At 39.3% G+C, this 23816-nt stretch overlaps 1 protein-coding gene and 1 long non-coding RNA gene across 2 annotated transcripts in view; one reads left to right on the forward strand and one right to left on the reverse strand.

Moving 5' to 3' along the window:
* Window positions 1-15028: 15028 nt before the first annotated feature.
* LOC135471095 (uncharacterized) lies at window positions 15029-17091 on the reverse strand. Its single transcript, XR_010444407.1, has 3 exons — window positions 17008-17091; window positions 16022-16163; window positions 15029-15129 (listed from the first exon to the last, which is right to left on the reverse strand). It is a non-coding gene; the product is annotated as an uncharacterized LOC135471095 (long non-coding RNA).
* Window positions 17092-23150: 6059 nt separating this feature from the next.
* Window positions 23151-23816, forward strand: part of LOC135466759 (DNA-dependent protein kinase catalytic subunit-like) — an 84754-nt gene continuing 84088 nt past the window's right edge. Inside the window, exon 1 of the mRNA XM_064744429.1 lies at window positions 23151-23295. Coding sequence (XP_064600499.1) covers window positions 23151-23295 — 145 coding nt within the window. The remainder of the gene's footprint in view (window positions 23296-23816) is intronic.

Genomic DNA, 23816 nt, shown 5'->3' on the forward strand with positions numbered 1-23816 from the left:
AAACGGACAAAAAAGCGATTTAGAATGCACAAACTTAAATTAATTGTCTGAATAGATTAATAGCAGAGTCTCACAAATGAGCTGGCCGATGTCCGTGTCTCCTGTGGGTTTCTCTTTTGGTAAAGAGGTCACTGGAGATCCAGGTGATGGACTCGTGTGTGTGGGTTGAACAATACATTAAATACCCCAATCTTAGATCTACACTAAAAATTCGGCTGTGATAAATTCTCCCAAGGACTGTATCGTTAGTATCGGTATAAATGACCATCACGTTTCTCTCTAGACAAAGAGTGCTAGTAATAGTCCATTCCAACTATGGACAAGTCCCCATAACCATAAATATATTAATATTGTTATTAATACAACATCTGAACATTCTCCAAATTAGTCAAGGCAGCTGTTTTTTCTCCTTATATTTCTCAAGAATTAAGTTAGAAAATAGAGCACAATGATTTTCAAATTGGAAACCCCTAACACGTTCAGAAGGTTTATCGCCCAATTGGCTGCATACGTGAGTCCATTTGCAAAGGTTTTTTTCTTGAAAATTGATGAAAAAGTATTTGACGTCCTTCATTTTTATAGCTTCTACAGAGGCTATAGATACTCACTCATGCAGTACGAACACAGTATACGTACACACGACTAATGACTCCTTGTCGTCATATCACTGAATAATTCTAAAGTACGACGCTAAATCCCAAGCATTCATTTATTCAGGCAGTACATTAAAAAACAAGGGCAACGAAGAAGGTTAATCATCATAAAAAATCTATGCTAATTCTGAGTGGAGAGCTTGGTAAACTCATTCATCATGAAACAAAGCAGTCCAATGTTATGTTTAGTGCCGTTTTGGTCCTCCCTGCAATACGTCATATTTTTCAGTGTATGTGTGCACCTAACACGTTTAAGCAGTACGTAAGCACTGCGACTTTACACGCCAGAAAAAAATTGTTTTGACCTTTTTATGTACAGTCTGCCACTGTCCACAACAAATAAACATATACGTATATCATGTCACCAGGTAGAGATCGACTCCGAAACAGTTCTGAGAAATGGCCTTAAATACTTCTGATTTATTTATTTATTTTATTGGTGTTTTACGCCGTACTCAAAAATATTTCACTTATACACAGGCGGCCAGCATTATGGTGGGAGGAAACCTTTCCGCGGGGAATCCAGCATGAGATGGACTTGAGCGCACAGCGACCGCATTGGTGAGAGGCTTCTGAATCATTACGCTGCCCTAGCGCGCCAACCAACTGAGCCACGGAGGCCTCCTTAAATACTTCTGACATCAGACGCCCATTTTCTAACGGTGACATTACGATAACATTCTCTACCCGCTCATGATTATCATTAGTGCGGTTTAGCGACGATCCCATTGCTCAGTACTCAGTATCAAACTACTACTTACATACGTAAATCATGAAGCCAGAGATGTACACGTAATCATTCCGCCTGCGGTATGTCTGTGGTGTAAATATGGACATCTGTTTGATGAGACACATGAAGCCCAGTTCTGTACATTTTTGCCTGTTTCTTTGTAAACCTTTTATACTTTCACCAAATTATCAAATATTAAAAATTAAAATTAGTTGGCCTTTATATAAACTTGAGTTATATATGATTGGGTTGATAAGGGTTTCAATCGGGGGAATGTGGCCTGCGTTTCTGTTATAGGTATAACGGTTTGTATTCTAGATCGACACACTTTATTTGCACAAAGAACATGAGCATGTTCTCCATTTACTGTCATGTAACAATACATTGTTTGTTTATAGTTGTACATTTCCTAGCGCCGCTTAGTCATGACGTGTTCATTTCAATCGCAGCCGGGCTAAACATCTTGTAAATTTCTATCGGTTTCCAATGACCGATGCTTCTGGAAAATGACTTTGTTTATGTTTTTTCTTTGTTCTTTCTCGAAGCTTCGATAACAATATACAGGGCGGCAGATTTGTAGGCTTAGAGAGAGTAAGTGATAGCTATGAACAGAGACAGACAGTGATAAGACACTGATATTTGGACAGCTATAATGTGTTTTGACGAAGTTATGGACGATACATCACAGCTGTAGTTAGAAGAAATCGTTAGTACCTTTAGTATCGTGGAGTGGAAGAGCCCGTGTAATTTGGATTAGCCGGACCAGAACTAATGGATGATTGCTGGAGGATTTGTAGTCTCGATACCAGAAGAGTATAAACCTCCATTCGCCAGACATGTCAGAGGATTCATTCGTGTTATGGTTGCGGAGATCAACAAACTGCGTCTGTATAGAGGAAACGAAGGTCCAGAAACAGGATTGGAATATTCCAGGGCCGATTGGACAACGTCGGTAAGGCAAGTTAACTCACGTCTGAAGAATTTGTACATACGAGTAAGCTGAAGCCATTTATTGTAATATTAATTATATTTATATCCTGTGCGTTGCTATTTGTGGTGTAACTCATTATTTTCCTTTTTGATTTATTAAATTGTTAAACCAACCATTTGAGTGTTTGAGAGTGTTACTCTGTTTGACCCAGGTTAGGCTCGTTGTCGGGAATTGATTTTGGCTTATTATACCGATACCCTAACATTACTGTATTATGCATGAGCTGTAGAAATTCGTCAATCCTACTACAAAAAACATGACGACTTTTGCAAGGATAAAGCCTCATTTAAAACTGCACATAAATCGATGTAATTCTTTCCACGAAAAGATACAAGGTACGGGTAAAAAGCAGCATGTTTAAGACAACGTGGAGCTCTGTAGCTTTGTGCTTAATATAAATAAGTTTATGATAGCATTTGAATTTTTGAGTCTGTAGTGAGAAATGTCTTACGCCTTACTGTGAAACTAATTAATTCGAACAACTTTTATAGGATTTATTTTTCATCAGGGATCCGAAAGGCATTTCTCTGTCTCTTTAAAATCAGTGCGATCTTGACATAGGAAATCTTAGAGAAACACTAATTAAATACTACTTAAAACAACAACAAAACAGTAACAATTCTCCCAACATAGATGTTATGGGAACGAAAGTTAGCATACAGAATTAAGCAATGGTAATGTTCTAATGTTCTACATCAAACATGTTGGAACGACATGTAATCGTCGATACTGAGCTAATGTAATATCTGATAAACTTCATCTTGTTCTAACTTTTGACATAGTGTTGTTTTTTGGGGGTTTTTTTGTTTTTTGTCATATGCAGTTGTCATGTTTTTGATTGGTGTTTTATGCCGTACGCAAGAATATTATGCCAGAATTATGATGGAAGGAAACTGGACAAAGCCTGGGGGAACCCACGGTCGTCCGCGGGTTGCTGGTAGACCTTCCCACGCACGGTCGGAGAGGAAGCCAACATGAGCAGGACTTGAACTCACGGGGACCGCACCCATGAGAGGCTGATGAGAAGTGGGACACTAACCACCTCGGCCAAAACACATATTGTAGACTATGACGAAGCATCGTTAGCACTAGGAAACCGTTAACACTATCTGGAAACCCGTAGACAAAACCTAAAACCCGACATGTAATCTGTTGCATGTTATAAATCTCATTTAATATTTGTCAAAGTTCAAGTTCTGGCTCACAAAATGTAGCGGTTAAAATACATCATGCTGTGCAGCTTTGGGGAATTTCGCAGACAATAATCTACTTTGAATGTAACAAATGCCGTCGTAGAGAGATCAGTTTATGGTAATTACCTGAGGTTGATCATATTGTCAGCAAAACGTCACGTGCTCACATGAAAGTGGTGAGGTAAATCATGTGATATCTTAAATATTCATGAGGAATGTTCAAAAATGCGAAAAAACACTACCCTGAGTTGCGTCACAAAACAATACGATTGTCTCACAGACTAATTAGTTGTTTTCGTCATACATCATCTGATAAGAATCACGAAAAGCCTTGTTATCACGGTATCAGTTACCCGTCATCTAAGGTGGACATCATCTTAAATTGCACTGTAACTGAACAGCATATCAGTAGATGTGCCATCAAGTACTTTGCAACACCGCAACATGTGACAGCACTAGAACTATGTTTATAGCGTTTTCATTCATGTTATAGTCTTCTAATGAAAGTAACGGCAACAAATTTATAGCCATTTCACATTTTACATTATCGCATTGCTCTAGCGGGATTAGTTATAACCATTCGCCTTATCCATATTGTTGGACAGAATGACGATTTCAGGTCGTGTGCAAATCTAATCTATACCACATAAAATTCAGCGTAAGGTATACCGACATATTTTGGATGAGTGTAAGTGATAAGGTTTCATTCAGTGTGGTTTAGACATTAGTGATTATTGTTATGCCACCAATACATTTCGTATGTACGGTTTCACTCACCGTAACCTTGTTTGATTGTCCATATTTATTTAGCTTTGCTTGGGCACACATATGGAAGAGGTCTCGATGAATGGAGCTGTCAATCAGGAGTACATTACCTCATTTTCCATGGTGAGGGAAATCATTAAACGGATTTATTCCGCTTTTCATTACCAAAAAGGTTTGAAATCTGGCATGGAAGCAAAGAAAATGCATATATGTATGCTGGATGGACAGCTAATGAATAAATATAATACATATGACAAGGTCATAAATCTAAAGGACAAATTGGTCACTTCAAAACCTCACTTTGCAAACGAAACTTGCTTCACACTTAAATGTTTGTTATTTAATCTTTTCACCAAGAACACCTTCCAGATGTAGAAGACGAATTACAGAAACATACAGTAACTTTAGAGACATTCCCTTTGATGACCTAGTTTGAAACGACCTCATGAGAACCCTCCAGTTACAGCCGCAAATGATCAAAATTGCTTTCCTGTGTTCTGACGACAGATCCTACAGGCACATAACGATAGTACCTGGATGTTTTGTCCGTTTGAAGTTTTCCATTGTGGTGGTTTCACCAGAAGAGCTAGCACGCCAGGGCAATATTCGGTTCTCAATGGACCTAAAACTGTGACTCCAGCTCAGATTACGACGGCTCCAGCCTTAGTTACACACATACTATATTAATATATATTTTATGTCTCCAAAGGGAAAGTTGATCAATTACTAAATAGTGTGTTTAACCGTGTTGACATTGCTTTGATATATTTTGACACTGTTCCTCAAAATGGTCGTAACGGTAACAACTTGATAGCTGGTAACACTGAGCATGTGACAACATGTTTAGCTGTCATTCATTGGAAGTCCACTTTGTTGTGGGTAGGTTTTCATACGGTATCTATTACCTCTTATGTGTTCTCCACTTTTGTGGCATCAATATATGTAGTCTGATATTTCCAGAACGAGAACGTAGAAGACAACACCCCTATTTTCTTACATGGTTATCGTCTTGACTTCACATAAACTGACTGATGATACTTTTTATTTCTTTGGACAAAAACCTTCTCAGATGTTAATAGATGTGCAAATCCAAAAATTGTACTTTGAAAGAAAGATAAAGCCACTTGTTTTTGTATTCAGTTAGTTTTATGTGTGTTAATTCTTATCAGTAGGTTTCCATGTATCTGGATGGACGGATTAGTGACGGATACACATTTATTGGGCTTTTTACTTCTGACTCATAGGCGTCTTTCATGACAGACACTTAAATACAGACTGTTGGTATGACGCGGCCAGGGGCATTGATATAGAAGGGTGTGCTCAGAGTCAAAGAAAGTAGGCGTTGTGATAGTGGTCACATTTCCGTGTTAGCAGCTGTGAGGCACGACTCTAATGAAGCAACCTGATTAAAGACACCCCTAATCTCAATTAGAGCAGATTATTTATAAATGTTAGACACAGGAACCCGTAAGTCTACAGACAACCCCAGAAGGCCTGTCAGAACGTTCTAGCTGAGCTGATAAAATTTTCTTTTGATTTATGGTAAATTGCCACACGATCCTGTCCGTAAAAGCTTCATCTAACAATAGTATAAAGCAAAAATAAGAGGAAAACCGAAAGACGTCTTTTAGCTTGATGTTTGTAAAGTTGTATATAAAATGCTTTCAAGTGTGATACGCACTGGCTTTCTTGTGAATTAGATAGATTGCTCCTAGGCATTGAAAGATTTACCACCGGGTACATCATTATCAATATATAAGATACAGCTACTGAGTAATATGTGAAAGGTATTAGAAATTATTGAAAGCGCACGAATATGATATTTCAGCTTCGTATGTTTGAATATCCATGATTGCCTTCAAAGGTGCATCTGAATTAGACAATAATATCACTGAAGGTCTAAAGGTTTAGCGTACGAGAAGAAGCGTCCAGTTCACTATAGCTGCGAGCATGTTTTAGCTTAGAGAATCATGCGTGGCATAACTAATATGGACGTATGCAGTACTGGGCCTATGCGGTTGTAATATTTGTTGCAACAAAATAAAGATCTTGTCAAATAAAACCGATAAACTCAGTTTAAAACCGAGCGCGCTCGTTGTTTACATAGAGCATTGTTCACGTGTATTATCCGCCCATCATGATATTCTCATGTTACACTTACACACGTAACATGTTATACTGTTTGCAGCAAATATTGGACGGGTTAACATTTGAAGACCTTGTCAAACTGAAGAATTGCCACCGTAAACCTTGATCCCGGAAATGGATGAGCATGTGACCGGAAGATGATGGACAGCAGACGAACTGATGGTTGATGAACGCTGCTGATTAGGTCATTTCGACAGATCGCGAAACAAGCCGACCTGTGTCAGAGATTTACGTCAGCGCCTTTCAATGATTATTTCCGCCTGTAGGCTCACCAACACATATCATTCACTTCTGAAGAATGCCAGCTGCTCATTTGCTTCACCTAAAATCCCATATTCAAATCTGATCCCAACAATTATCTTCTGAAGAAAGCAAATACAAAAAAGTTGATCACATAAGTCCCTGCATTTGTCGGACTACAACTGGTTGTCAAGCTAAAGAGAGACAAGGCGGATTATGGGTGTAATTTCAGCGTCTGGAATGACATGCCAGTCAGTTATGTGTCCAGCAAAAAGGCAAACCATATATTTGACCTGTGTGATCGATATTCTAAACAGAGACTTGCTTTCCACTCCAAATATTAAGATCTTGGCCAAGTGAACATTTGTCACCATGACAAATGACAAAACACAGTACTTACTTAGTATCTGAATTCTGTAAGTGTGTGTTACCTAGTGGTTTGTAGAATGATATATGGTATACATTGCCAATAACAGTTATATTTACCAAAGCCATCAGATGTCATTATCTTTACTTGAATAGCAATATACCAAAGGATTCTGTACATGGCGTGCACATATCCGGCATTTGTAAGGTCTTGCACGTTATGTGACGATTTCAGCATCAAACTCTGGTGTGTCAAGCGCCATCAAACGCCTTCACTCTAATGGTTGATGAACGCTGCATGTTTTTCTTCTAAGTAAATATGGACAGAGCGTTCAGAATGCATAAATGTGTCTAATTCCGCTTTACCTATTTTTTATTTTGACTATTGACAACTTATATACTAACATCATACACGTTTTGAATACAGATTTCATTCGCCTAGGACATTCCTTGTGTCTTTCCAACATCACTGAAAACTGATGACTGCTTCTCTTTGAATGGTTCCTTTCTAATTTCGAACTTTTTTTTAGTCCTTTGGTGGTTTGTGGTAAACGTCTTTTTGGGGGAATTGGTCTTGCGATTATTTATCCGGAAAGAGGCTAGGCTTCTACACAAACATACCGACTTTAAAAAGGATTCACAGGCCGAGTCACAAAAAGTGAATTTGGCCGTCAAGTATGTGAGCGGCCCTATCATCTCCCTGGAGACTGCTTAACTACTGATAATGACGCTGACCTCATTTGATGGCTATTTATTTGATTGGTGTTTTGTTCGGTTTGTTGTGATATCGACTTTAATTTAACTGCACTGGGTCACAGTCGCTCACCGAGCCTTTGTGATTGTATATAAAACAGTAAACGGAAAGTTTGTTTTAGATGAGTTAAGAAACCAATAATACATAATATACAGCTCATGCAATCGATGTGTTCAGTTATACTAACTAGGATATAAAAGACTACAGTATAGAGAGAAAAAGCAGGGCGGGGGTGAAGGTGTGATAACTGGAAAATAGCGATATGTAAGTGGTGAAATTCTCATTTAGGGTTTTATTCTAATTCTTCATGTAAATACTTCAATAGTAGCCACCTACAATGGCCATAGACCTTTGCACTGAATAGAATGTTAATGAACATAAAGTGAGGTTAGTTACAATGAAATACACGTCATTGGTTTTTCTTAACTGTACAGATCAGGCTTTTTTCCCATCCGTAAACTTGATGTCGATATTTTTATGTGAAATACCCTTCGTACGACATAAACACAACAGTAAAATAGATCGAATCAGACTCCTTTTTCTGTCTGAAATCGCATATGAATTGAATACATTATTTTGTTTCAAACCGATCACTTAGTCATCCCCACAGGTATGAGGTCAGCCAATTTGATTGGAATAGAACTTCATCTAAACCTGGCATATTAAAAGCTCGGGTGAACATGATTTCGACAAGACTATAGATATGAAAGATGAATTGACACACTAGAACCTTACCCAGGTAACGTATATCAAACGGTAATGACGTTTTGTGCGGAAAGTGATCGCATAAACCAGCTCTTCGTCAGATGTAGCCCTGATATACCCTTTGATGTGTCCACAAATGGTAAATTTACTGTCCCATCCTATGTCGCATATCGATCTTTATGTCAACTGTGTAGAATTATAGACATAAATCAGTCGTGGTCTGTTTCTTCGTTTCTTTATTTCTTTCTGCGTGTACATAGCAGTGCGTACTGAAATAATTATACGAAAGGAGATTGAGGCATTAATTTGTTTGATTTTTTGAATCATCAAAATCAGTAGGATACGTAACTTTTGTTTGTCAAGCTTCCTTGTTTAACCTTAACCTCTTTATTAACTGTCCCCTTTAGTTTCTGCTTAACGGGTGCACAGTTTATTTCCTCACAAACACTCAACACTTGTTCGAAAAAGATGGATAGCACCAGCGTCAGGGTGATGCAAGCTATCTCTGTAGAAATGTCTTACATGTATGTCTTACGTGTATCTGTCATCTGGAAATTAATGGAAATGGACTGAGTCGGTGCCCACGACCTTCGGGGGAGGGAAAAACATCCGTTATTTTCTGGGAATCCAGATTACCTCACTACTTGTAAAACTCGTAATTCAACACACAATAAATAATGGACAATGTAAATCGATGTTGCGTGGCAAATGTACTCTCGTAAACAAGTCGCCCACTGTCCTCTACAGACACATTACAAACCATGGTTAAAGTTAAGCTGCCTCAGTCAAGTAGTTCTTCAGGAATCTCACAGATTCTTTCCCTACCCCTTGCCAATCGCTTTCCATACCCGCCGTGGCTGAGTTCTGTGAATTGGACAAAACGGACACGTGTCCTGGCCAGACAAGACAAATTCTTGGCAATGAATGACACTTTGCACTGTCTCAGGCTAGACAGGTATCGTTTGCAAGAAAACAATCATGATCGGAGATATCCATACTGTATCTTGTAACGAATGACATTGGAATAATATGTAATGCTTTCGTCAATGTAACCCGATGTAAAAAATTTTAATTGAAATTTTAAGTGAAAACTAACCTAGAATAAGTTCTCTCGTATTTATTGTTGTTATACGTTTTTGTGGAATTGTAACTACAATCAGAATTCATATCTATTAAACCTGAAAGTCAACATAAAATAAACTTATTAGTATGGCTTTCTTCACAATGGAACATAATCATCCGTCTTCGTGACACACCCCTTTTCGTAACACAGAACTTAACACATGGCATCACATGCTCCTTTTAATTCTTATCATACGTAGTTGGAAATTTGTAACAATTGTATTTTAGAATTTTTCGTACTTTTTTTAGTCCTTTGGAAACCACTCCTGGTTTCAAACAAGCGACCTCACCAGCAATAAATGTCAATCTTCTGTGATGGAGAGAGCTTTAAACACATTAAGAAACGAACGTTTGGACTTTAAAAGTGGTTACACCTTCCGAAACTCAAAGAGCGCCTATGTGTAGCCCATGTTTGGAGATGAGGCCTTACTTTATTTGGTGCTGCTGTGCTGTAATAGCACACCAGGCCATATGGCATTTCCGGTTTGTCTCGGACTTTTACAAACTGATTTGTTATGGTATCTTTATAAACAAATGTAAGACTGTAGATCTTCGCCGCAGCCAGTCAAAGAATCTACTTATCTGTCAGATTTGTGTACAATTTGTTCACAGGTCAGTTTAGTGATCTCTTCCCAGGAAAATGTCCCATATCGCACATGCTCGTCTAGAGGATTAACTAAGGACACTGCCGAAGTAATTGTTTGCATAGTTATTCAACACTGTGTAGTTTATGCTTCAGTAATAGCATGGGTGGCATTCATTTTTTTTTGGAGTTCAAGAGTGAGAGTACAATCAAACAAAAAGGTAGTGATGAAGCATACACACACTATGTGGGTGCATAAATATTTATAGCAGCATGAACTAGATCTTCGTCATGTTACGTCAGTAAGGTACATTTATAGATAAATGTATAGCAGCAGGTCTCATATTGATTCGGACAATTAATAGAAGGGTGTGATTGCCATCACAGCGTGGGGACTGGAGTTGTATAATCCGTAGTTTACTTTCATGTCATGTTATATCTGTATGTGGTGCATATACACCTCTTCTCCAGGCTTGGGAGAATATTCCGAAGTGCGCCATCAAATCCCAGTCAATGTTTATAAATGTTTAAACACTTCTGGAACATAAGTAACAAAAACTCGTTTCTCAATGTCATCCTTTAGGAGCATTTCTCAAACTTGAATTCTCAAGTTGAATTATGTAGGAAGGTTGTGTTTAAGCTTCTAGCAGAACAAAGAATGGTCGAAGATTATGCTATAACACAACGTACGGAATGCTGAGTTGACGAGAGTTGTCCTGACGATCAAGTCATTAACATTATCGTTGTTTGATCTCCATTTGCCAGTTTTAAGTTCTCTAGTGTGTAAACTGGACTGTGAAACCAATGAAAGTTGTGGTAGATCGATACCCAACGCACTTTATCGAACTGTGATAGCAGACATCAGCCCCTTGATAAGCTGGGGAGACAAGTGGACAATTGTCCTCATCTCCTACAGGTTCTTTGTTATCTAAGTATATCGAAGCAAGAAGATGACTGATACAAACGACTACAGCGTAGAGAGTAAAACCAGAAGTGCGACCACTATGTGGTGGTAAATGGTCAAATGTAACTGGTAAAATCCTACCTCTTGTCAATATACTTCGTCAAGGGTTTTAAACTTTTCTAACTGTAGAATCTAAGATAGAGCATCACTATGAACATCACAAAGCACGTGGTTTGATACCTTTCTGTTGTTGATTGTTTTACTCACAAAACTTTCGTATTATAGACCTAATGTTTTACCTCGTCATCTGGGTTATTTCTTTTTTTTCTATACAGATTGAGATCTCGTTTATTTCTTTAACTTTCTCAGATATTCTCCAAGACATTCAGTGGAGAGAACACACCACCTTTCACTGTTTGATTCCCGACAAGAATCAAAAGAGGACACGAAGACGGGATATGGACACTTTTTCACATTTACATACTCTAATGTTGGAGATGTTTAGCATACCATGATAAAAACCTTAATTCTGGGAGGTGGTGACTTACGACGGGTCAGCCAGGATGGGCTGCTTTGTACGACATGCACTGTACCAACCTTTTACGTCTAAATTACAAAAGTTCCTCACCTGTCCACCATTTGTCACAGAGACCCGGAGATCGCCTTGGCCACGCTTTATCTTCCGTGGGAGGAAATCATTCGAGGATTAGGTTTGTGTTATATGTCACGTTATAATTCTGTTCCTTGAGGCGACGGCTGATGTTTGCATTGGGACTGCTGAGATGCCCGGTATGCGCAGTATGGCAACAACGTTAATTTCAATCATACAGGTATTTATAAATTATACACACGTTCACAGTTTTACGAGTCCTCTTAAAACTTTAAGACGGTTAAATGTTGTCCGATATAATGAAAGATTTATATATATTCAAATAAGGTAATATGTCAGCTGTTATGTAACCGATAGGATAGGATATTTAGCTATTTGTTTTCCTGTTCGAAAGCCCGGTAAAGACGGATGCGCTGTCAGCGTGAATGCTTTCTGAATCTCTCTAGGGCTTCAGTCGTAATCGAAGAAAAACTCACCCTGAGGAAGTTCCTTATTTCTGCACAAATCACGTCAAAGCGTGGCGTTAATTGAAGATCATATCATAGGTGAAGTGCAGCGTCTATTGTGGAAAAAAGATTTTGATCACATATTCGCGAGGTATTCTGGGATGGCTATAACTGCTAACACCCTACTTAGATGTTACGTTTTGAGTTTGGAGTTATTGTCCCCACTAGTTTTCCTCGGACCTATGCAAGACTTTTTTGTGTATCTGCTTTTCACAGGAGATAGTTGTTGGGATTATAATTTGAAATTGTATTTTGGATGAAACAAATGAACGGGCATTCTTCAGAAGTGCATGATGGGTCTGGGTGGACATTATTTGCAGACATGAAACGGATACAGGCGAAAGAAATCATTGAAAGATAATAACCTGATGCAATCTCTGACCCAATCTCTGACCCTGGTCGGCTTGATTTTCGATTTGTCGACATGGCCTTATCAGCAGCAACCATCAGTTCATATTAAGGAGTCAAGGTTTACCGTGGCCATCTGCCAATATGTCGGTATAACCTATGAAGGAATTTCGAAACCAATCACTAGCTTTGCTGCAGCTGCATGCATTGCCAGTTATATGGAAGATAAATGTATAATCAAATGTAAGTCTTCAAAAATAAGAAACAACTATTTCAAAAAAAAACATGTCTGACACTAGGTATATAAAAGTGCTGAATACAGTACAGATAAAACATATAAAAATACAAATATTACATATGAAACCTAAATGAAGGTCGTATTTAGATAATGAACATGCGTAGTTTTACAATGGGTTTATTAATTTTGGTTTGTTAGTAATTTACCTCAAAAGAAATTACACAGCACATCAAACATACGTCCCTTGTGGTCATACCTTGGCTGATGCGAATCACGCAACTATAGTGAATTGGACGCTTAGTACTACAGCTAAAACTTTGATTGAATCTATGCGTCGAAACAGACATTCGTTTACCAACCGTTAACCTATAAGGACGTTCCAGGTCAATAATCACAGGTCAGTTCCCAAAACCACGTATAACACAAACCACCAAAGAACTAATAAAATATATAAAGTACAAAAATAGGGCGGGATCGTATAAAGGGATACGGTCAAAAGTTTTCAGTGATGTTGGAAAGACGCCAGGTACACTCATGGCGACTGAGTGAAATCAATATTCGAATCGTGTACCATGCTAGAATATCAGTTGTCGATAACAAAATATGTATCACAGCTGCGCTTTGATTGCAACTGTTCATATATTTCACGTGGCGATCAGCTCGATGGATATACAGCCCCTAGCCCCGGGTTAAGTGGAATTAGAGACAATCATGAAGCAAAGCGCCAGAGGTTCTGGACTCTTTGTCCATACTTAAGAGAATAGTCATCGCAAAACTTAAGAAATTTGGATTGAAATCGTCACATGGCGAGATATGTACACTCCATAGGCAAGACCCTTCGGTATATTGCTGTCCAAGTAAGGATAATTCACAATGGCAAATTGAAACTATCCCTCTTATCGTAAAGCCTTCGAGAGAGGAAACCGTTTTGATCTTTGTACGAATATAGGTCCAGATAACATGCACTATCTGGAGAGTGTGGTTTTCTTAAAATCCAGCGAAGGTGGATAAATATCTTCCACAGCCTTCGGATTGTTAAGTACGACGTTAAACCCCAAGCACTCACTCCACAGCCTTCGGTATACATGGGTTGTTTAAAGCTAGGAGATAATCAGCATACCGTTTAGTGAGTGAGAAAGATTGAGATTGCTGATACATACTGTAATATGCTACTGAATCGTAAATGTTTGGACATTTTGCTTGACAACTAAAAACTTCTGTCGCTTATTGTATCTACATGTAGATTACCGTGTCAACTGGACAAATTGCCTAGCGCTAGGCTGCATACACGGTTCCGTTGTCTGGTCATTTCAACACTTTACCTCATGATTTGAGCACTTTGCTTTCTACAGCAGCTAACATCAATACAGGGTTATGAGCAATTCTCCTCGTGCAGGGAATACAGCGGCAGAAAGCTGAAATCTTTGTAACTTCCCTTCCACTTTCTACCACACATGGTTGTGTTAACATTTCAATCATTACTACACTTAAATTCTTAAGTGACCTGAATATTTCGTGTAATAGCCAAAGATCGCGCGATTCCTACACTCTGGTTATTACATTTATATTGCTTAACACTTTGTGATAACGTAAAGTATATAAGTGCTAACTTATTAAACTTCTTATGTCGTCATTTCACAAAGAACTACAGATAAAATATTTTGTGTGTGTATAGACATTTTACTGCAGTTTTAAAATTTTTAGACCATGGATTTTTTAGATTCTTTTCTTGCACCATTCACACACTTATGCAGCTAAAATATCTTCTTGTTTTTGCACTTCACCATACAGAGAAATTTATCACGGCGATTGAATGATTCCCATTATTAGGCTCTGCTATTAAAGAATGGAGTATGGAAGATGGTTACAGGAATACATAAGCTCGCGGAAATTGTTCACCTTATTTCATTCTTTTTGTAGAGCTGTTCATCCACTCATTTTTTCTCTTGTTTTTATGCTCTCGAGGCTCAAGATGTTTTAGCTACTCTCGCATATTTGCCTTTTAAGCGAGTGTTAATATTCGTCTTAAGCATTTATCGTTATGGTTATGGTTATAAAACAACAGAGAATTTTTCACTTTCGCGTGCAGGTGTTGTTTTTTTCATGACTTACACACAAGACCTGTAAATAAATAATGTACCAACCAAGTGCATAATGGACAAAAGCTGCAGACCCATCTGAAAAAACCAAGATATATTTCTGTTTTATTTCCCGAACTACTGCGTCACAATTTTTTCTAGCAAAATCCTATCCCAAACAGGGCAAACAGTGGCCTGCAAGAAGAAAAGAACCCATCAATTTTAATGTCAAATGCACACATTAAGCTTTACAGCTCTCTCATAACAATCTTAAGATTAGCCTGGATTAGATTTTCTTTTTGTTTTATTTTCTTAGAAGCTCCTAATATACAACCCTGCATGCTTGCGTGGTAGAAACTGTTAGTATCATTGGTATGCCATTTACTTTGTCCCAAAAACCTAATCTTGTAATATATAAACAAGCAAATTCAGAGAATTTATATCTCATATTAATAATGCAAAACGTATGGATGGATGAGAAAATCTTATGCATGGGTTGTTTTAAAACTTGATCTGAGTTTACACAATATTTGATCAAAATCAGAGTATTACTTATAGAAGTTATTGCATGACAACCAAAGCGTCGCAGAAGGGTAAACCAAAAAGACTGGCAGACCAAAAGACACATTCACATCTCTCCCTTTCCATGAAAGCATGAGATAACAAGAGGGCCTCCAACAAAGGTATCTTGGGAGTCCCATTTCTAGAGCTGGCCTGTGTTTGTCGGCTATAGATACTGTGAGTATGTTTAGTAATTTGCCACTTTGACGCCTTACCGTTGAGTGCATTCTGATATAATTAATTTTGTTACATTAAATTATCTACTCCTTATCGCTCAAACAAAGGACTCATCAGTAGAAATGATTAAATTTGGAATCTTTAACATTTGTTTGAATGTGGCTGGAGTGAGGCAGGTAACCTACCAAAGGTTATTGGCTGGACGGAGTATGCGTACAATAGTCCCAGGGGCAACGTTTTTATTTCAGCACGAGTTCAGCATACCTGCCTCTGGCACTGCACAGACAATGTATTCATTAACATGTATAGAAATCTTTTTTCTTGATTATAGTGGAAAATATTGGCTTACCGGTTCTACCAGAGTTAATCTCCGAAGGTGGCAAATATCCCCTTTTTTCGTAGGAGGTCACACAGCAGTGTCCAACTGGACAATCATATCCACTGGAACAGGAGGTTCGACTGGGCCAGTTAGGGTCAATCGGGCCTATAGCCTACGTATAATAGAAATATAAGGTTAATCAATCCGGCTACATTTAGTAGCCACTCTTTCATGCAGTTTTTGTCCGAAATTTTGATCGTAAAGGTGTGTGTGTTAATGTCATTTACAGACACATTTGTAGATGTATATTCCGCTGCTATATCTTTAACAACATAATGTGCAGGCTATATGCGCACCCAAGGGAACGATATGACGAGACCAACAAATTCCCAATAGGTAGAAGAACATGTGCAGTTATCACCCAAGGGAACGATATGACGAGACCAACAAATTCCCAGTAGGTACACGTACATGTGCAGTGCTTACCCAAGGGAACGATATGACGAGACCAACAAATTCCCAGTAGGTACACGTACATGTGCAGTGATCACCCAAGGGAACGATATGACGAGACCAACAAATTCCCAATAGGTACACGTACATGTGCAGTGATCACCCAAGGGAACGATATGACGAGACCAACAAATTCCCAATAGGTACACGTACATGTGCAGTGATCACCCAAGGGAACGATATGACGAGACCAACAAATTCCCAATAGGTACACGTACATGTGCAGTGATCACCCAAGGGAACGATATGACGAGACCAACAAATTCCCAATAGGTACACGTACATGTGCAGTGATCACCCAAGGGAACGATATGACGAGACCAACAAATTCCCAATAAGTACACGTACATGTGCAGTGATCTACAGGCTGAGGTGCATGACGGAGGGTATACCTACGTCAATTTGGCCACACAACCATGTCCTGCCAAAATTCTACAATGGAATTTACGACAATTTACAGCCACAGAAATAAGATAAAGAAAGCCGCGCCTGATTAGGCCTACCTGTAAAGAAAGAGCAATTAGACACGATGCCAAAATGAAGTACTTGATCATTGTCGGTGTCAGCCGTCCAGGATTGTATATACCTTCGGTAAAAAATCACATATTATATATGTATATATATATATATATATATATGGAATAAGTGGGGGGGGGGGGGGCACAGATTATTTTATATCTCCCCCATGTGACCTTACAGTGCGTGGAGAAACACCGGCTGTATACTGGTTAATCTTATCACTGACGTCTGTTTTACACTCAGTGTGTGCCTAATTCTTTCGTGCAATTTAATCCTCACCGATATTCTTGAGTACGGCGTAAAACACCAAATAAATAAATAAATAATCCTCACCGTGTGCGACAGGAATAACCATGAGATTTGAATCCCACAAAAGGCTATATATGTAGGACACACAAGACAGGGAATTCATTTATTTTAGAACTAAGAAAAAAATGGAATTTTCATTTTTCGTATCAATAATTTTTTGGGTTTGCTTGTTTGCTGGAGCGTGACCTGATAGTGGACATAGATCCCTGTTATCAGTACAGATGTGGACAAACACGATCTTCACATATAAAAACCAACCACCAATAAACAAACGAATACGAACAAAACATGCAGACTTACAACTTCTGTAGTAAAACACCCTATATCTTTTTCGTGCATTTTCTAGACGTGAAACCTTGACTGAATCAGCTAGGCCTGAATTCTTTAACTTGTGACTTCATGGTCGGCCAAAAGACATAAATATGCTTAAAAAGTGTTGATGGCATTTTTGTTGTGAGGTGGCATTTATTTCGATCACCTTAGCACTACTGTTACATATACTTTCAAAGTTATTTGATCGAGAAAAAATGCATTTATTTGAATGAGGAAATTGAGTGTCAGTGACATCTTATGTCTATGATCATGAAGGTTTGTGCTAGGGCATGCATGGTATTAACGTGACATAATCAATCAATGAAATCCAATTGTTGTCTTTATTTTCACTGCATCATGTCTCTCTTGTACCCACATTGCACATCCAACCAACAAACTTCCGGCGTGTCTCTCATAAAGTCCCTCTAACAGATATGAACGTTCCAAGCAGTCTTTTTGACAGTTGCTGTGAAAGACGAAAAGGTATCGCAACGAGTAAATGCATTGGCGCCTATATTTGCAATGGATTGTTGACATATAAGCGCGTGACGATTTGATGAACTGAATAACACTTTAACTCTTTAATCGACACTTGACCATCAACACTTCAGTATATCCTGGCGCGAAGAAGTAGATTAGCATAAGAAACACCTTTGCTGTGTCTAAAGATAACCTTGGCTCGATTTAGGCCAGAGTGAGTGGCATACAGGCGCTTTAAGATCTGGCGTGTGTCAGTTTCTTCGTGATTTGCGAACAGTTGTTTACAGCAATGAAGAGGTTTTGCTCTTCGGGAAGTTATCTGCCTTTTCCCATTATGCATTGGCTGAGGAACCTAGCCAAATCAGCCCCATTCATCAAGACTGCTGTACTCCTCCCACACCCGGGGCCGAGGGTGATCATCATAGAGATCTTTGATTTTCCGAACGGGGTCCTTGCTTCTTGATTGTTTGTTGCGTTCGAGCCCTTGATGGAGATTGACCGATTAGATCAAACACAGCATCTATTCTAAGAATTCAGCAGAATTGAAGTATCATGTCACTATTCTATACAGTACTTTTCCGTTTTCGCAAAATTGGCGCGTGCCTATCCACAACCAAGCTTGTTTTCCGACTAAAGATAGAAAAGACGTATGACACCGAAATAATCTGAAACAATTCCGAGCAAATCTTATTTCAGGTTTTATACACTGTTCGTGCGCAATTTAATCATAGAGAGACGAATGTGGTGCATCTCATGATGGAGAGTATTTTCTAGGTGAACATTTTAATAAACTTTCCAGTCTATCGAGGAGTTGTAAAAGCTTAATGAAAATTGTAAAAAAAAAAAAAAAAAAAAAAAAAAAAAAAAAAAAAAATCAAGGATACCTCCAAAAGAAACATTGTCGTGGTCAACATCATTTGAACGTTTTTCGTTTCTTTTAAAGTGTTAATGAGTTCTATAAGCCTAGCTCTTTATGACATCATATCCTTAAGCAGAGCCATATCTATAACCTTCGCACTGAGAATACCCTCCTTAATTTCTCTTGTTTACAGAAATGTTTATAATGTTTTGTGTAAAACGGAGAGCAAACATGAAAATATTCGTAATGATACATTAAATGCAGACACCATGCATGAATTGCTGACATGATCACTGAAATAAGCGGCTTTTACTGGACACGTATACCAATTGAGAAAATGTCACATTGTGCCTATACGTATTATGCTCTACTTTCAAATTTTAACACCATTTACTGTATAAGTAATGAGCGGGAAGCTCGTACTCTCGATAATTCTGGGAGGAAATTGTTGTCTTTCACACAAATTAAAGGTGTAGTTTTTTGTTTTTGACCGTACATGTTGGCCGAAATATGCCAAGCAGACCAAAAACATTCAAATTTCAGTCTGGCATCTTAATATTCTTGAGATATTTTGCGTTTTTACTTGCTTCTATCCAACATGTTTTTGGCATGACGACCAGCTGTATATAAGGGGTCGTCCGCCTGAGACAAGAATTATTGTCCTTTAGACGGATAAGCCCGCAAGTACATTTATAAAACAACATTAGACGGACTTACATAAATATAATACACGGACGTATGTACAGATCTAGTACGTACATCTAACCTGTGTATATGTAGACATACAGGTTTGACAACAGTCATAAAACATAGGCCTGTTGATTCCTTCTTAAATTTTATTGAGGGTATACATCGGCCAAGTTACAAAATTCTCACATCTCGAGGGACACGGTATAGTTTTATTTGATTCTGCATGTATACACTGTACGATGTTAACTGCACTGTACACATTAATGAAATATCACAGAACATTTCGAAATTCACTGGCCTCTATCCGCATATAAATGAAGTTAGTCTGAAAACACTATGTTTTGTACACTTATCTTTTTTCCAGACTGATTGTATTATATACTATCCAAAAAAAGAAACGCATAACCCGGTTTTTTGCGGAGGTGATGCAGTCTTTTCAATTATGCAAAACTAAATAAGAATTGCTATTCTGCAAATATTTTTTTACACAGATTAAGGAAAGGTCCATATCTAGACAACAAGGCCATCAACTTGAGGTAAGACACTCACAATGAGTCTCCCACTTGAGTGGAATGTCAGTATCTGTTGTGACCACCACGGGCACGAATAACAGTTCTGACACGCCTTGTCATGGACTGGATGAGACGCTGGATAGAGGCCTGGGGAATGTTCTGCCACTCCTCCTGCAAACATGCAACTTGCTCTTGACGCGTTTGGGGTTGAGGTTGACGTTGGCGTAGACGTCGATCAAGTTCATCCCACAGATGCTCAATTGGGTTAAGATCCGGGGAACGGGACGGCCAGGGTAGCACATTTACATTGTTTTCGGCGAGGAAGTCCCTTGTGACACGTGCCGTGTGCGGTCTGGCGTTGTCCTGCTGGAACAACTCCCGCTGAACGTCAATGACAGGTAAGAGGTGTGGCTGCAGGATGGTGTCTCGGTAGCGTAAGATTTCCCTGAACGTGGACAAGATTTGTACGACCAGTATACGATATTGCTGCCCACATCATCACACTCCCTCCACCAAATCTGTCCACTTGGCGTACGCAGTTAAGGGCATAACGTTCGTGAGCACGTCTGTAAACCCGGTTTCTACCATCACGTCTCTGCAATAGGAATCTGGACTCATCACTGAACCAAATGCGTCGCCAGTTGCGTAGATTCCATGCAGTCACGTTGTTACACCATCGGAGGCGATTGGCGCGATGGTGAGGACGCAGCACGATCAAAACATAGGGCCTCCTGGCTCTCAGTCCATGTTCCCTCAGCCTGTTCCGCACTGTCTGACCTGATATCCTCCTCAGTCCCGGTATGCTGGCTGCTGTGCTTTCAGCTGTAGCACAACAGTCACGCAAATGGAGGACCCTTATGTAGCGATCTTGGGCTGCTGTAGTGACACGTGGTCGACCTGAACGCCGACGGTCATTTGTTGTCCCAGTATTGTTGTAGCGGGCAGCAAGCCGTGAAATCGTGCTCTGGCTGACGTGTAGACGCCTAGAAATGGACGATTGGGACTCTCCAGCTTGAAGTCTTCCAATGGCAATATTTCTTGTGACAGTGTCAAGACGTGGCATGTTGAACCAGCTTGAAAACACCACTTGAAAGACGCCGATTTCCGGCCCGAAGTTGCGGTTTTATAGTCACACACTGCATGCTTTCCATGCGTAAGTTCGGCGTGTAAGACTGCACGTGATGCATTATGGTGCTGTATTTTTTACTTCTTCCAAAAACGGCCTCCAAACTCAACATTTTCAACCAAGAAATGTTTTGAGGAATAAAATGTGTGCTAACTGTGACTATTAACAATATTAAAACACATTTTGCTCATGAAATGAAGACAAAATGTATTTATTTCATTTTAAAATAAAACAAAACACCTATGCGTTTCTTTTTTTGGGTAGTATAACATCATCTGAGTGGCTAATACCTGCAAATGTATTTATTTATTTGATTGGTATTTTACTTATACGACGTCGGCCAGCATTATGGTGGGGGGAAACCCACGACCATCCGCAGGTTGCTGGGAGACCTTCCCACGTACGGCCGGAGAGGAAGCCAGCATGAGCTGGACTACTGGGTCATTACGCTGCGCTAGCGATCTAACCAGCTGAGCCACGGAGGCCTCTCGAATATATTTAGGTGTCCTATACATATTAAGCCGTGCTGTACACAGCATAACAAAATCATCGTCTTGCTCATATATTGTCTACGTGGGAAGGTCTGCAGCGTGAATCGGCATAAGCATGCTTTCACTTGGCTGCACGAAGCCGGAAACCCGTAAGTTTACAGGTTTTTGGTGTAGTTGGACAAATCCAGTAACAAGACCGTCAGGCGACAGTTCTGGCTAGCCCAAAGCTAAGCTAAGCTCGGTCATATAGATTTCCACGTGGACAATTTCACTGAAATAAAAACGGCTCGAACCCTACCTTATTTTTGCTGTCTACCGATTCTCTAAATCACCCAAAACATGTAATATGTCAAAGCCAGCATTAATAAACCATCTTTCAAGAGTAATCAAGTCGTTTAAGCTTTCGAATCTGGCTTTGACATATTACATTTCGGGAGACTTAGTGAAATTGTCCGCATGGAAGTCTATATAACCTAAGCTGGGCGTTTCGGTAGGAAAGTCCAGCTTAGCTTTCGGGCTATCCCTGGCGTCCGCCATGATTAGATCAGCACTCCGCTCATCTTTGAAGCCATCACAATATAACTGAAGCATAAAATCTAATTGAGCATGAATCTAATTGTACAACAATCCTATTGTAATTTTATTGAGTCAGAATTACCGGTACGAGCGCAACCCTCAGGAATCAACGACCTGAACTTGGAATACCCCGGCCGTGCAAGCTATACGTAAACTGAACAAACGAAAAAGTAGGCCTACTGTAAACTAACAGTTCAAGCAGTGGAATAAATATCCTTCCAGTATGTCCAGCTTCTGAGAAAGCAATTTATCACTTGGTCCTTATCGCCGGAGTCCACAACTTTAATCTGCCCTAGGCTATTGCTTAGACTATTATACGGGCAGTACCTTCGACGTTAGAAAGCCAGAGTAAACGTGATGCCACCTTGCCCTCGATAATGGAGACGCACTAAAACTGAGACAAGACTGAGTTTCACTAAACTTTTACTTGGTTGAAAAAAAAGTCTTCAACAATATTAAATGCCGGTTTAAGAAACCTTGACATAAACATTAGTCAGGTGCTGTATTTCACTTTAAATAATTAAATTGCCTTACAGGTCCATGATATTACAGCGTAATTATGTATATACAGACGGCATCAAGGCAGGTAAATGGGTGTTTCATGATATTAAAGCGGATTCCCATGTAATGGAATACTTGAAGGTTGACTTTTGTGTACCGTAGGCTACTTTATAAGATTTCAAATCTGCGTCGCGCGCATTTACTTTTGACAGGTGGCTGGGCCAATCGGGTTGCTCCAGTCACATGATCAGCTCAATGTTTGTGTTTCAAAATGGCAGTAACGCGGCTTGAGGAGAGCGTGCGATCTCTTCGTCAGTGTCTTCCTGACAGCGAAGATGGCAGCATAGAAGATGCTGACAGCCTTGTTGCAGATATCTGCCAGATCGGTTTACATGAAATTGATGAAAAAGATATTGGTACGCTTGATTATGTCGTTTATTACGCTGTTCAAACTTGCGTAGCGTGTGTAGCCTGCAGGGTGGAGAGCATTCGATGCCCAGCTTTCGTGACATCATTCATGATGAATGTCTCCAGACTAGAGATCTCAGTTGACAAGGGCTAATTGTCAGTTGAAAGTTTCGATGTTTAAAGTGTAAGGTTTAACGCTACAGTACAACACAACTTTCACACTGTGGCCAGTGAAATTACATAGGAAGAGATGAAAAATGCGGCGAAACTGTCGCTCCCGCCCTTTCAGTCTGATCAAGACAATGAGGTCGTGAGTTCGAATCCAGCTCCAGCAAGATCTGCTGCTTGACGTTAGAAGGCTTATCAGGATATTGGCAATATTTTACAATGTCAGTGCAAAACTAAACTGTTTGCATAATGTTCTAAACAACATAACACGATCTGTACCCTTCAACTAACTTGATAGTCATTAATTTCTCACATTCGATTTTGTTGAATTCTCTAAGCTGGTATGACAAATCACACGACG

This window comes from Liolophura sinensis, chromosome 1, assembly GCF_032854445.1.
Source record: "Liolophura sinensis isolate JHLJ2023 chromosome 1, CUHK_Ljap_v2, whole genome shotgun sequence".
NCBI lineage: Eukaryota > Metazoa > Mollusca > Polyplacophora > Chitonida > Chitonidae > Liolophura > Liolophura sinensis.